Here is a 13,895-nt window from a genome sequence, read left to right as displayed (position 1 = left end):
AGAGAAGAGAGGAGCAACGAGGAAAGAGGAGAGAGGAGGACAAATGTAAGCGATTAGAGAGCAGAGAGAAGAGAAGAAGAAAGGGAGGGGAGGCGACTGGAGAAAAGAGGAGAGGAAAAGGTAGGAGAGTAAAGAAAGCGGAGAAGAGGGAGGAAAGAAAAAAGAAAAGGGAAAAGATCAGAGAGAGAGAGAGAGAGAGAGAGAGAGAGAGAGAGAGAGTGAGAGAGAGAGAGAGACCCAATAAACAAACAAACGATCAGAAGGGCCTGTTAGTGCTTCAGGAATTTACAACACGGTGAAGGGAAAGTGTAGGGGTGTTGGGGCAAGAGTAGGGGTGTTCGGGCAAGTGTAGGGGTGTTAGGGCAAGTGTAGGGGTGTTGGGGCAAGCGTAGGGGTGTTGGGGCAAGTGTAGGGGTGTTAGGGCAAGTGTAGGGGTGTTGGGGCAAGTGTAGGGGTGTTGGGGCAAGTGTAGGGGTGTTGGGGCAAGTGTAGGGATGTTAGGGCAAGTGTAGGGGTGTTGGGGCAAGTGTAGGGATGTTAGGGCAAGTGTAGGGATGTTAGGGCAAGTGTAGGGGTGTTAGGGCAAGTGTAGGGGTGTTAGGGCAAGTGTAGGGGTGTTGGGGCAAGTGTAGGGGTGTTGGGGCAAGTGTAGGAGTGTTGGGGCAAGTGTAGGGATGTTAGGGCAAGTGTAGGGGTGTTGGGGCAAGTGTAGGGATGTTAGGGCAAGTGTAGGGGTGTTGGGGCAAGTGTAGGGATGTTAGGGCAAGTGTAGGGGTGTTGGGGCAAGTGTAGGGGTGTTTGGGCAAGTGTAGGGGTGTTGGGGCAAGTGTAGGGATGTTAGGGCAAGTGTAGGGGTGTTAGGGCAAGTGTAAGGGTGCTGCGGAAAGGGTAGGGGTGTTAGGGCAAGTGTAGGGGTGTTAGGGTAAGTGTAGAGGTATTAGGGCAAGTATAGGGGTTTTAGGACAAGTGTAGGGGTGTTAGGGTAAGTGTAGAGGTATTAGGACAGGTATATGGGTGTCTTGGGCAGTGTAGAGAAATATGCATGGGTGTAAAGAAAAGAGCAGGGGTGGGCAATGAAGTGCAGGAATGGAAGGGGAAGTGCAGAGGCGACAGGAGAAATGTAGGGGAGAATTTAGGGGTGTATGGCGTTGTGGTGTGTGAGTGGGGTGTGGTTAGGTATGGGTCACTGGCTGGGAGTGTGTATGAATGATTCCTTCCTCATTTTTATCCTGTTCTCTTCAGTACGACAGTTCACTTTGTACTTCAGTCCGGCAGAAAATAGGCGATTATCTTTATCCTGGGAACTAATTCTCGTTGTAAAAAAAAAGATCAGAAAAACAAACTCCATGTGCAACGGTAATTTAAAGTTGTATGTGTGTGTGTGTGTGTGTGTGTGTGTGTGTGTGTGTGTGTGTGTGTGTGTGTGTGTGTGTGTGTGTGTGTGTGCTACCATTATACTATTACATTTAATCAAGAAAGAGCCTCGTTTGTGCAGGGGTCATGGGCTATGGGTAGGGGCATCTTGTCATAATTACCACGGTAGCAGTCAAAGTGATGAGTTGTAATGAATAAGTGTAATGAGTGAGAGGCGGGTGAGGTAAGCTATGGTATGGGTGAAGGGACAAGCCAGCGACGTGCACTATGTTTTCTCTTACAGGTGGAGACAACAGAAAGTAAGTTCAGATGTCATGCACAATACAGTGATACATTTTCTCCACCTGCGTTTATTGACAATGGGATATTTACACTTCATACAAATTAATTATTTTCAGTCGTAAATCTTTCAGCAGATGTACTTCATTACTTTATTTTATTGGCTAGAATGCAAATGACTTACTGATAATGGTAGCGAATTACCATAAATATTGTCTTTTGAAAGCTGAAGATTTTATTAACTCTACGGATATTTCTAATATGGTTTCACTTACTCTGTCAGCTGTACTGCTCGTACTGTATATCTCAGGAAGAGTTAAGGCAAGGGGGGTGAGGCTGATTTATTTTTAACAGAAGATGAACAGAAGAAGGAAAAACAAATTTTAAAAAAAAGCCATACACAAGATTTGTGTACAAGAAATTTGTAACAGCTGAACTTGAACTGTCGTAGGCTGCAGTTCGGGGGAAACTAATCTGGAGAAGCCAGTTCCAAAGAGGGGCAGTTCTGGGAATAAATGACTTCTGATAGGCAGAAGTTCTGCAAAATAGCAGTGTGACAGTCCAGTTATGAGTGCTACCAGATGCCCATGCAGCGCGGGGGAAGGCGTGGAGAAGTGGCACAGTGGATGCAACTCGACTGAGCATTTGCCATAAAAGTATCTGTAAAATAATGCAAGGGAGGTAACATTCTGTCATGTAGGGGGGGTAGTTCATTTGTACTTAATGAGTTATTAATGAAGAACAGTGATGGGTGAAGTGATTAAGATCTGATGCATACTGATGTTGCTGTGCTGCCTGCTAAGACGAGCAGAATCTTTGCATATAGGACGCAACGTTTGTGAGTACTGTATTTCTGAGTGACGTTAATTGAAAGTATATCTAAATAATAAGAAAATTATGATTGACGGGACAGGTTACTTCTAGTTTGATGTGTCGGTTAACGTAGAGAGACTTAAATTGGCATAAACACTTAGTACCTAAGTGTAGTAATACAAAAGAGGTGTAAATGTCCACAGGATGTGAAGACCGGGGTGACTCAGGGAAGAAATTGGCCGGTGCTATGAAGGTGTTGATACGAACCTGAAGACTAAGTGTGGACGATGCAAGAGGACTGCTTAAAGTGTGTGTTTGAGCCCACATTAATAAATGGGTGTGTGATATGGCATTGCGTAAGCTTGAAGTCACTAGGGAGAGCAGTGTCAATGGAACTATTAAGGAATGTGTGTGAGTTGCGTAGACTGGGTAAGATATAAAATAGAGATGTGCGAACAATGTGAAGTAAGGATGTCGACAAATGCAAGTGTATGGAAGGGAACTGGAGGTAAGAGGCGTTACAGAGCCAGTAAGATTAATTACTATGGTCAGTTAGAGTGATAAAGTGGGGTATGAACTAGTGAAGAAAGGCAAAGACTGGAAATGGATAAATGAAACGTACATGGAAATCAGCATAACAAGGGCTGCATCTCTTTTTGTCCTGCTAATCAGTGGAATAACCTTTGTTGCACAGGTGTATGTGTGGCGTATGTAGAGGGAAGTAAGAGAAAAGTAATATCAGAAATGTTTTCTCATTAGGTACCTACATAATACTGGAGGCCAGGATGGTGTGTCAATGACTGGGTGGCCCAGTTCACTGAGCAGGCTGCGTAATATTTCTCATGTTCTTGTGCATTTGCTTTCTTTGCTTCTGGGTCATACCTCACCCTATCTATTAGGTGGAAACTTGGGTCGGTATGATGATAACGGTGATGGTAATGGTGAGGATGGCCCAATTATGGGCATAAACTATTCAGTCCATTCCCTAAGACGCTATAGTCCTTACTTTTCATGGCACTTCACCAGACTAAGTTACTTTGTGCCACTACTAACACTGATGCATTCAGCTTGAACATTGCTTACACACACCTCACATTTTGAAATTAAAGAATCTTGTAGATGGTGTCAGTGTAATGGCAACAAAATGACGTTTTACGTGGCTTATGGAAGAACGTTGAAACTGGCATCAACAAACTAAACCCCAAGAATAACCTCTGGTTACTCTGGGGTTCGACCCACGGTTATTAGTGTTGTGCAGCACAATAAGATGCAAGATAGGGAAGCAGAACGGTTAGGAAACACAGGCGTAGAAATTAATGCTGGAGGCAACTGTGTCAAGGAGGTGAAGTAACTAGCGATTAAAAGCTTATCGAGAGACAGAGTTATCTTACACAGGTGTGCAGGAAAGCAAGCACAACAGTCAGGTACAGAATATGGTGCAGAATATGGGAGGCAGTCAGGTCAAGGAAGCAGAGTCGCTAGCTATCAAAAACCCATTTACGAGTGGTTGCACTCAGGCAGGTGGCGCACAAAGTACAAAAATTCACTGGCATTCCAATATGGCTTCTTCAGCACGGGGATTCCTTAAAAGAAAAGTATGACGCCATTTTTATGATTACGTGTATGCCTAATCACACGGTATTACTGCAGATTCCGTAGGTCCCCCAACCAAACCCACTGCTTCCTACCTCTTCTTGACTAAAAACCTTCCTGACCCCTGCTAAGCCACCCTTTATTTTCCTCGGAAGTCACGTACTATGATGAATTCGACATTTGCACAAAAGTATGCAGTATTAGAAAGATACCGTACACTTAACCTTATAGCACAGCAGGAAATGCAAAATAACAACTGGAATTACTGTTGGAAGCATACACTTTTCAGGTCCAACCCTAATCTAATGAAGTATGTTCAAAATTATATACTTGTCGCACCAGCATTTGATTTATCGCATATTTTGAACTTGTTAAAGAAAAATGTTAGTGTTTGAAGTGGAGCTGTGTGACATTAAGGATTGGTAGTATCTTGCTTTGGCCAGTTCCATCCAGGCAGTTCTAAGTGACATACGGTTTTCTGTACCCGCAGCTGTACGGTATGCCCATCCACAGTGAAACACAGAACATGTCTACTTTGTTTTCTGGCACAGAGGGAAACAGCAAGCAAAATTAATCCTTTCAATAAGGTAACGTATTTTTTTTCATTTAATTCTTGCCCGCTCCATAAAAGTTCATCCAACTTTTAAGGCACTTTACCCGGGGGATTAGATATAGCCTCTGTTAACCTCCTCCCTACGACTTGTTTCTCCTCATAATTGAAAAGAATCCTGTAGAGGCAGCAGGAGTAAACTAAGCAAGGCCTCAAGGAATGCAGCTGCTTAAACCCTTCACTCCAAGGACGCATTTCTGCTCTATTGTTGCTAGCTTTAGTAGATTTTATTTAGCTTAGGGGAGACGCCATGCAGTGTAGAGGCTAATGAAGGCTATTTGATGTAACTCTTCTTGTTCGAAAAGTGTATCCTAAACTGAATATAACAGAAGGGAGCGAAAACAAAATTTAAAATACGTCATCGAAGTCAAGGGGTAAAGCAGATCACCGCGTCAAAGAACAATTAACAGTCACTCACATCAAGCCGGAGGAGATGGAATTTTTGCAACCCTGATCTAAGGTACATGACTCACCATCTGAGCCCTTTAGCAGCGTAAAAGATTTTGTCACCTGAATACAGTCGCAGATAAAACGTTAAACTCTGTAGAAAACCCTCTGTTATTTAAGTAGCAAAGGTTTTTAATTTATCGTTGTACACCACACCTATCAAACACATTAAATCTCACGATCAGAGCAAATGTAGTATTTCGGTCCAGCTAACGTTAGACGATTTTATTCAACTGAGATTAAGTTATAAGAATCTGAAACTATTATGTAAATAACAGGTGTAAAAATCATGGAGGGTGACAAATAATTTCACAATACTGGTAGTGAGACAGAGTTAGCTCACCTGAGATGCCATCATAGGTCCACCAGCGGTGCCAGTCCCAGCTGACGCCCAGGCCATCTGTGGACAGCACGGTCTTAGCACAAAGGAATATAACACATGGTAATATAGCATACAGGTAGTATAGCCCATGGGGTAGTATATGAGCAGACTTATTGCAAGAATATAAGGTACACAGAGGACATAAAACAGTATATATTATAGTTACGACATGGATATTATAGCACATAGGTAGTATACAAGTACCTGACTGATGTAAGAAATAAGACATTATACTCGTATTTGGACAGGTAATATAGCACATGAGTGATGTAAAACTGGGGACATTAATTGATTTTACTTGGACTCAGTATTATACAGTAATACATGGGTGGCATAGCACGAGGGGTACTGATTAGCACGTGGCTATAAGGCACAGGTGTGGACTCCATAATATAGGATATGGAGTATTATACTGTTTAAAGACACGGGTGATAGACCACACAGGTGGTATACAAGCAATTATATTTGACCATGTAATAAAGCACAAGGATAGGAGGTTAGAGTACTGTGCATGCGATACTATGGCACATGGCTGACACGGCACAAGAAATATACTGTATACTGCCATGGCAATAAACAGTATAGGACTGTGTATTAGGGCATGGATAATATTAATACATGGACGATATAGAACATGGGCATTACATTAGATGATGGACAAATACAGGACATAGATTAATAATGAACATGGGGTATTATATTGGATGATGGATAACTAGAGGACATGGGTCACTGTGTTAAGACATAGGTTAAATAAGACATATGTTACCAAATAATAACAAAGTACCATTGTTCATTGCATTTCACTACTGGTAAATTCACTAACGTGCATTGCCACTTGTGTAATTTTGTGACAATAAATTCACTGGCGGAAGTTTGGCTCCGGTAATTTCACTTCCTATGTATTTCTCTCATCTCATCCCATCAGCCGTTGAAGTGTCCACTGCAGGACCGGCCTATCCCGACCGAAGCGGGGACGATACAACCAATGATTCTCTACCAAGTGGCTTAGGCTGTCTGGTAGTAGATTGTATGTAGGGTGAGAAATGCTTGCAAGTGTAATTGTAGTGTTGTAGTGGCTTTGGATGTATGTGTAGTCTGTGAACCAAGTGTAATCGGCCCGCGCAAGCCGACTGGGTGCAAGCATACTTTATAGTATGAGACACTGGTTCAACCACAGCACCCCTTATGTCCACCAAGCAGTACGTGGCCAGAAGAACGCTCCCAAAGTTTATTGCCCTGGCGGGGCGCGAACCCTCGTTCTTCAGTGCACGAAAACGCACACTTTACCACTGTAGGCTACCACAGATTTTAAAACCAATTAAATATCTTCTTTGAATATTATATTTAGGGTTCAGCTTCTCTTCATATAAATAATAACACAGAGTATCCAGTGAGATTCATAAGAAACTTCCTCTTATTCTAGGGTTGATTTTTATAGCAAATATTCCTATATTATCATCACCACAATCCTCTTTCGGTATAGAGATACAGTTACTGATGTCCTTATGGGAGAAAATAGTCTTCCTCATAATTAACCAATTCGGTTATCAAAAATTATAACTTCGAAACGGTTGAGAAATGGACCCATATTGATATATCAATTTTATCTCAAAACTAGTTCTAGATTAACCTCCTAGTTTCTATAGAATATATCTGTCAGGATACTCTGTTAGCTAAATAGTATGGTCACTCGTCGGTTAGGCCGCAAGAGTTCACGTATTAGACCAATGTTTTTTTGTGACCGTCGGGTGAAGCTCATCCTGTGTACAACCATGGACATAAGTACTGTACACCGAACGTCCATGCTGAATGTGGCAGTCGAAGGTGTTGCTTGAATTATCTCATCTGATGGCAGTCTGAGCCACAAAACAAATGATTATGCAAAGGAATGAAACTCTCTGCCGCATGGCGAGGAATGAAAAATATGGAAGGCAGGGCAAAAAAACATGCAGGGGATTGTTGGAGAATTTTTGTTCGTGGCTGTACATTCACTACCAGACCATCCCTCAAGTCACTGCAAGGAATACATACATACATACAAATATATATACACACACACACACATACACACACACAGACACACATAAATACACGCAGAGCAGAAAAGAAATACCAATGAAATCAAAATTTCTGCCTGGAACGAGCTCCGTCACTGACTCATGATGACTATTATCGATTATTTAACGTGTTGCAACGCATCATCAGAATTATTTTGAAGCAAAACCCAATGTTAAGAAGTGCTTAGCCGATTTTAAAGCTACCCTTATCTCTTCCCAGGATCTTCTGAAGCACATACTGCTACCGATACTAGTAACCCAGAAAAAAAAAAAAACACTCCAAGTTTTGATATATACCATTAGAAATCTGTGAAAAAACAAATGTAAGTGCCTATGCACATCATTAGAATATATCTGGCTGTGAAATTTCTGATAAATTCATATTCCTGGATACTCTACAAGTGACCTTCTGCAGCTTGGTGACAGTAAGAATGACATACGAGAATACTTGAGTTTGCAGAGGAGATGAGCCTGGATGCTTAGTGGTATGCAGTTGTAAACTGAAAATACTGTATTTACCACGACTGCGGAAATTTTTTTCTTGACGGAGTTGACAAAGCAACATGAATATATCAGCAGATGACCTGAAGTTCTTCCTGACTGATGTAACTCTGATAAAAGTGTTGATCATTTATGACCAGCAGCTCATAACATGCATCTGTTTTAGCAAATTATGTTTTTAAATATAAGTGATACATGTAAAAATGACCATGTTTTTATATCAGTCAGTTTTGATAATGCCACTGAATTACACGGTGCATATTAATAGCAATGATACATACCCTTTACGAAAACATTGGATATTAATATATTGTAATGATTATTAAACTATGGCAGTCTCACTGATATTTACCAACACTTCCAAGTCACAGACTAAATCTTCCACCCGCGATGGCTAACACCCTAAACAGATAACGGACATTTAAATATAAGCTTCAACGTCCATTTTGAAAGCCAGAAACCTTTTTCTTAGATAATTATATCTTTTACAGCATGTAATTTCACTTGCATTAACTAAGCAGTGAAAATACCAGAGTAAAATTACTTTGAGCAAGTATAATGGTAACGAGATCGACAGCCTCCCTGTACGAAAATTTGGGTAATGGAGGACATGTTAAAAAATGGCTAAGACTTCCACAGCAAAAGCAGAGTATACAGTATGTGGAGGCTGGCAGGGCATCTCGTCAAGAATAATAATACTAACTATAACAGTAATAATAATGTTTGTATGATAATAATTACAATAATGTTGGTACTACTACTACTACTCCTACTACTACTACTACTACTACTAATAATAATAATAATAATAATAATGAAAATAATAAGTAGCAGCAGTAGTAGTAGTAGTAGTAGTAGTTGTTGTTGTTGTTGTTGTTGTTGTTGTTGTCGTAGTAGCAGCAATAGTAGTAGTAATAGTAATAATAATAATAATAATGATAATAATAATAACAATAATACATCCATCCATCATCCAATCCTGTGTTGCCCCACGAGGAGCGTAGGAGCCCGGGGCTAGGCAAGTTGGTCCTGGCATTTAAGATGAGAGTGACCAGCCTCACTCATCCCTGAGTGGCAGTACATGAGCAATAAACCCCAACCACCCATTGGATATAAACCTTCACCGGCAAAATCCGATTGGAGTGCCATAATTACCCACTAAACCACCAGGTGCCATAATTTGGTTACATGGTTACCACCCAGCGTAGTAAATGGTTTCCTGGTGTACAGGAAACCATTTGGCATGTCACTCAGTGTAGAGTCACCCATAGGCAGAAGGTAGAGGAAAGAATGAAGGAAAGATAGAAGAGGGAGTGTAAAGTCACCCGTAGACGAAGGACGAGGAAAGACTGAAGTAAAGAAAGACAGAAGAGGAAGGAAAGAAAGAAGGAAGGAAGAAAGGAAGGGACAGACACCCGGGAGCAGCACTACATTGAGTGAGTGGATGGTGAGCGCCCCCACCTACCACAATAATAATAATAATAATAACAATAACAATAATAATAATAATATGATAATGGTAATTTAGTAAGCCGTACATACAAATAATATTTATAAATATATAAATATATGTTCATAATGAAGCCGTTCTGAAAATGTGTTTCTATCCTCATTCTTACTCTTCCTCATTTTACATCCAGTTCATATTAGCCATTTATATATTATTATCAAAATAATTCGTTTTTTATTTAAATGCATAACCTGAAATGATACCCAGCTCATCTTCCATTAATATGACAATAAATATCTTAATATATAATTCCTACATAATCGTGCATGATTAAAATTAGTCCACATGTGTGTTGGCCAGGAGGTAAAGGTTACATAGAGATGAAATTTTCTCGTAATGATGTATATGCATGGTTTATGAGGAAAGGAAGGTGTAGAGGATATTATAGGAGAAGAGTTATTAATATGTAAATAACCGCGTATCTACCATCTCTCTCTCTCTCTCTCTCTCTCTCTCTCTCTCTCTCTCTCTCTCTCTCTCCCTCTCTCTCTCTCTCCATTCATTACAGCCTATATCCTCTCACCCATCTTTCCTCTCTCGTCTTCCTTTTATTCATTTCCCTTCCTGCACCTTTTTATCTTCCCAGCCACTGTGTTCATTTCCATATCCACCCCTTCCCTCCCATCATTTTTTGCCTCCTCTTTCCCCCTCTCCTCCTCTCCCATCGTTCCCCGTTCGCTCTCGCCTCTCTATCTTTTGTTTCCACTTATATCCACATCTATCCATTATTTTCTATGATTTCGCCACATCAAGAGCTAGGGATTAGAAACAATGCACCGTTACAATCCGCTTTCGAGCCAGTCTAAAATGAGGGCGATTAGAGAAGTGAAAAATACAGGCCGCTGAAGTTTTAATGGTGTAGATTAGCAGTGATATCCACATCACTCCTTTATCTTTTGCACTTACCACAGCAGCAGAGCTAGAGCTTCAAAGTTTTTCGCCGTTTACGATTGGCTTTCGAGCTTAACAAAAGCAAGATTAGAAACGATAAAAACACGATCAGTTACAAAAGAAAACTCAAGGAGAGGATAGATATTGAATTAATCACTGGCTACAGCATCAACAATTCAACTGGGCCCGTGTAGACCAGTCAACAGACGCCTCCAAACTGGCACGCTCGAGACCAGCCAGTCAGTGGCCGTCGCTGCCGTACTTTGTGTTCCAGTGATCTTACATGAGGATGGTCATTGGAACCTTTATGTACTGCATACTTTCAGAGGGACTGGCGGTGGCGTTATGAGAACAACGAGCAACCGAATGGTCTCAGGTTCAATTCCCAGGCAGACCACGAGACTTTTGGACAAGATGTTCTTACTTCATCTTGTACGTCTAGAACTGAAACACAGACCCTGGAATTGTAAAGCGACTGTTGTGTGTCGTTATTTGAGGAAATGTTTGGTGGGTGCTTCCCCCGTCAATCACTCTGAATGAGAATCAATTTTTGGACCGGTCAGACTAGTGGACTAAGTTCATTTCCCTCAGGTCCTTGTTTACCCGGCGGTACACTTGGGGACCAGAATGACCTACCACTCTTAGTCTTTTTGAGGGAAAAGATGACGATTTCCCTGGCAGCTTATTATCTGCCTCAATGACCCTCGTGTTGTCGACAGACACAAATCTAAGTCTTCTCACTCCCATGACGTACTACTGTACATAATTATTTTGTCATCGCTACAGCGAGGCGTTTGATTCAACTTTGGAGAGACTTCGAACTCTAGAAACTAGCCTTCGCCGTCATAAATGCCTTCACTACCACAAATATCGCCAAAACTGATACATCTGTCGGTAGCTAGAAAAATAGTTTTAAAACATAATAGTACTGAAGAGTTTATACGCTTGGACATGAAAATAATTCAAATTGACGGCTATACAAGTATGTAGTATTTTAGAGGAATGTTTGGATGTTTTCCTGGTCACTTATGCTTGTATATGTTTGTGAACGTTGTTCCGGTAGTTGTTCCTGCTAAAATTTATTTCCCCAACTCGTAAGCTTCCTCTTTCCTCCTACTTCCTACTGGCTGCAGCAGGCCCACTGCTTTACTTATCAAACACTCATTCTTTCTCCTGGATCTGACTCCCTCACCACCAGCATGTTCCTCTATCCCTCTCTTCAGAAGTGGTGGCAAACACTACATTTTGTTGGTTACTTTGTCAGTCACGCCGTACAATCTGGTCTGAAGGTATTTCCAGTACACATCACAGATGCCGTTGGCTTAATGCTATACCCATTTCAAGGTTCCGAAATCCCAGAAAAGGAGGTGAAATTTTAAGGCAGAATTATAAATGCAGTCGTCTTTGAAAACAGATCGGTAAATAAGGTCGCTCACTATCGATTCTCTTCAGACAGTACAGTTCCCTTTTAACTCTAACTTAACCTATAATTGGCATCTCTTCATCTTAAATGCCAAGTTAAAACAAAAGATGGAAGGGATACAGTGCCGTAGCATTGTCTTCGGTCATTCATGCTGCGTGAATAAATCTGCAAGACGGCGAAAATCTGGGCCAAGTTATGGCGAAAAGTGTATACTTTCAGTTGACTATACAGTGAATGACAAGCCAAATGGTTTTGCGTAACTCAAGAATCCATAAACTCCATTGGGTGGTAACCATATAACCAATAAATACCTGCCTTGTGGTGTAATGGAAAACGCATGAGGCTCATAATGGGGTATACATCCAAGGGAAGGGTGGGATTTGTTGCTAACTTAACGCCACTCAGGGAAGAGCAATTGGTCTTTCTTGCCTTAAGTGTCTTGAGTGAGCAACGAACCCCAGGCAAGACAGGTGTAAAGCTGTAAAAGAAAATGTCAAAAGAAACTCCTATATACACTTTCCTCGGTTAGTGCCTTAAAAAAAAAAAAAAAAAAAAAAAAAAAACACGGCCATAAAACTCAGCTCGTCCCCGTCCTGTGTTTCAGTCCTAATTTTTCCTGTCATTTTGTTCCTTCCTTCATACTTCCTTTTTTACTTCCATTTTAGCTTGCCACTTTTTTTGTTTAGCTTTTATTCGCATATATTCTTTTATTCCTATCCGCTCCTTCACGTTTAGCCTCTCTCTCTCTCTCTCTCTCTCTCTGTCTCTGTCTCTCTCTCTCTCTCTCTCTCTCTCTGGCCGTTCCTATTTCGGCTGTTGGTATTCTCTTATTCTCGTGCTCTCCCTTTCCCCCAATGGATATCTACTATTAATTTTTATTTTCCGTTATTCCACTGTCCTCTTTCCTCCTCCTCGGTATTCCTTGGTATATTCTGCTTTTACCTAGTAATTTATTCTTTCTTTTCCTAACAGTTCTCCTGTGTTCTCCTCCCTCCATTTTTTCTCTTATTTCGTCTATTGTGTCCATGTTTACTATAGGTTGCAATATCTTTCCCACTCGTCGTTTTCAGCAAAATTCACAGTACGGTGTCCCTTACTCGTATGATGTCCTTTTATTTTAGTACTCCCTACAAGTCGGAGGGACTATAGTGTGTGGAGAGAGAGACGGGGAGCTTCTAACTGCTTTGCACACAGCCAGGTATATGATAGCAATGAGACATATGTTCTTGTTGTTGATGTTGCTGGAGAATACTTTGAAATAAACCTTCACTGTAGTCAAACCATTAACCTTAACACTAAAGGACCTGTTATCACGTAGTATAATTTCAGGTCCTTCCACACCTCCACCCTCACAGTGCCAGCTAATTCCACTCAGTTCTGTGTTCTCTACACTCATTTCTTTACTTCCTTCTGCCTTTCATTCTGGGAGGATGTTCTGAACTAAACATCAAAACGCTCAAATTATCTGTTGTACAACAACCACTTTAGCATGGCATAGGCCACTCTCCTGTCCCAGCCCCACGCCTACACACATTCCAGCCCATTCCACCCACTCCTTGCTCACAACGTCCATTTCTTTACCCTCACCTTCCAATTGAGTTCTTGGGAGAAATTTTGGTATAAGTCTTCATTCTTTTCACTGTCCGAGACATTTTCACTGCATATGCTCTCGTCGACGTACCCCATCTCCCACCCTTGTTCTGCCCCCTCCTGATGGTTCCATGGCGTAACGCAATTCAGGCGGTCACCGAAGGCGCCTCTTGATTTACTGCCTTAATTTTCACACTTCACTACCACAACGTATTCCTTATTCCATTCTCCCTCTCTCCGGACATTTTTATTCAGATCAGGAGAAACTTTCCGATTGAGAAGTGTAAGATAAAGCCTTCATTTACCATTTCACTGCGATGGGGATTTTCCTTGTTCCATAAAATCGTCTGGATATGGCAAGAGTAAATCAAACTAATAGGCAGTCATGAGGGAGGGGGTGAGATTGACCTGAGCTTTCTACA

At 41.3% G+C, this 13,895-nt stretch overlaps 1 protein-coding gene across 1 annotated transcript in view; it reads right to left on the bottom strand.

The window, feature by feature from the left end:
• LOC145415128 (carbonic anhydrase-related protein 10-like) overlaps nucleotides 1-13,895 on the bottom strand; it is a 716,332-nt gene that overhangs the window by 604,578 nt on the left and 97,859 nt on the right. Inside the window, exon 2 of the mRNA XM_080284548.1 lies at nucleotides 5,460-5,516. Coding sequence (XP_080140674.1) covers nucleotides 5,460-5,516 — 57 coding nt within the window. The remainder of the gene's footprint in view (nucleotides 1-5,459; nucleotides 5,517-13,895) is intronic.

The sequence above is a fragment of the Coenobita brevimanus genome, chromosome 101 (genome assembly GCF_032717465.1).
Source record: "Coenobita brevimanus isolate Jiangsu-jjx chromosome 101, ASM3271746v2, whole genome shotgun sequence".
NCBI lineage: Eukaryota > Metazoa > Arthropoda > Malacostraca > Decapoda > Coenobitidae > Coenobita > Coenobita brevimanus.
The sequence above is the reverse complement of the archived record's forward strand: the minus strand, read 5'-3'. Positions and strand labels throughout refer to the sequence as shown.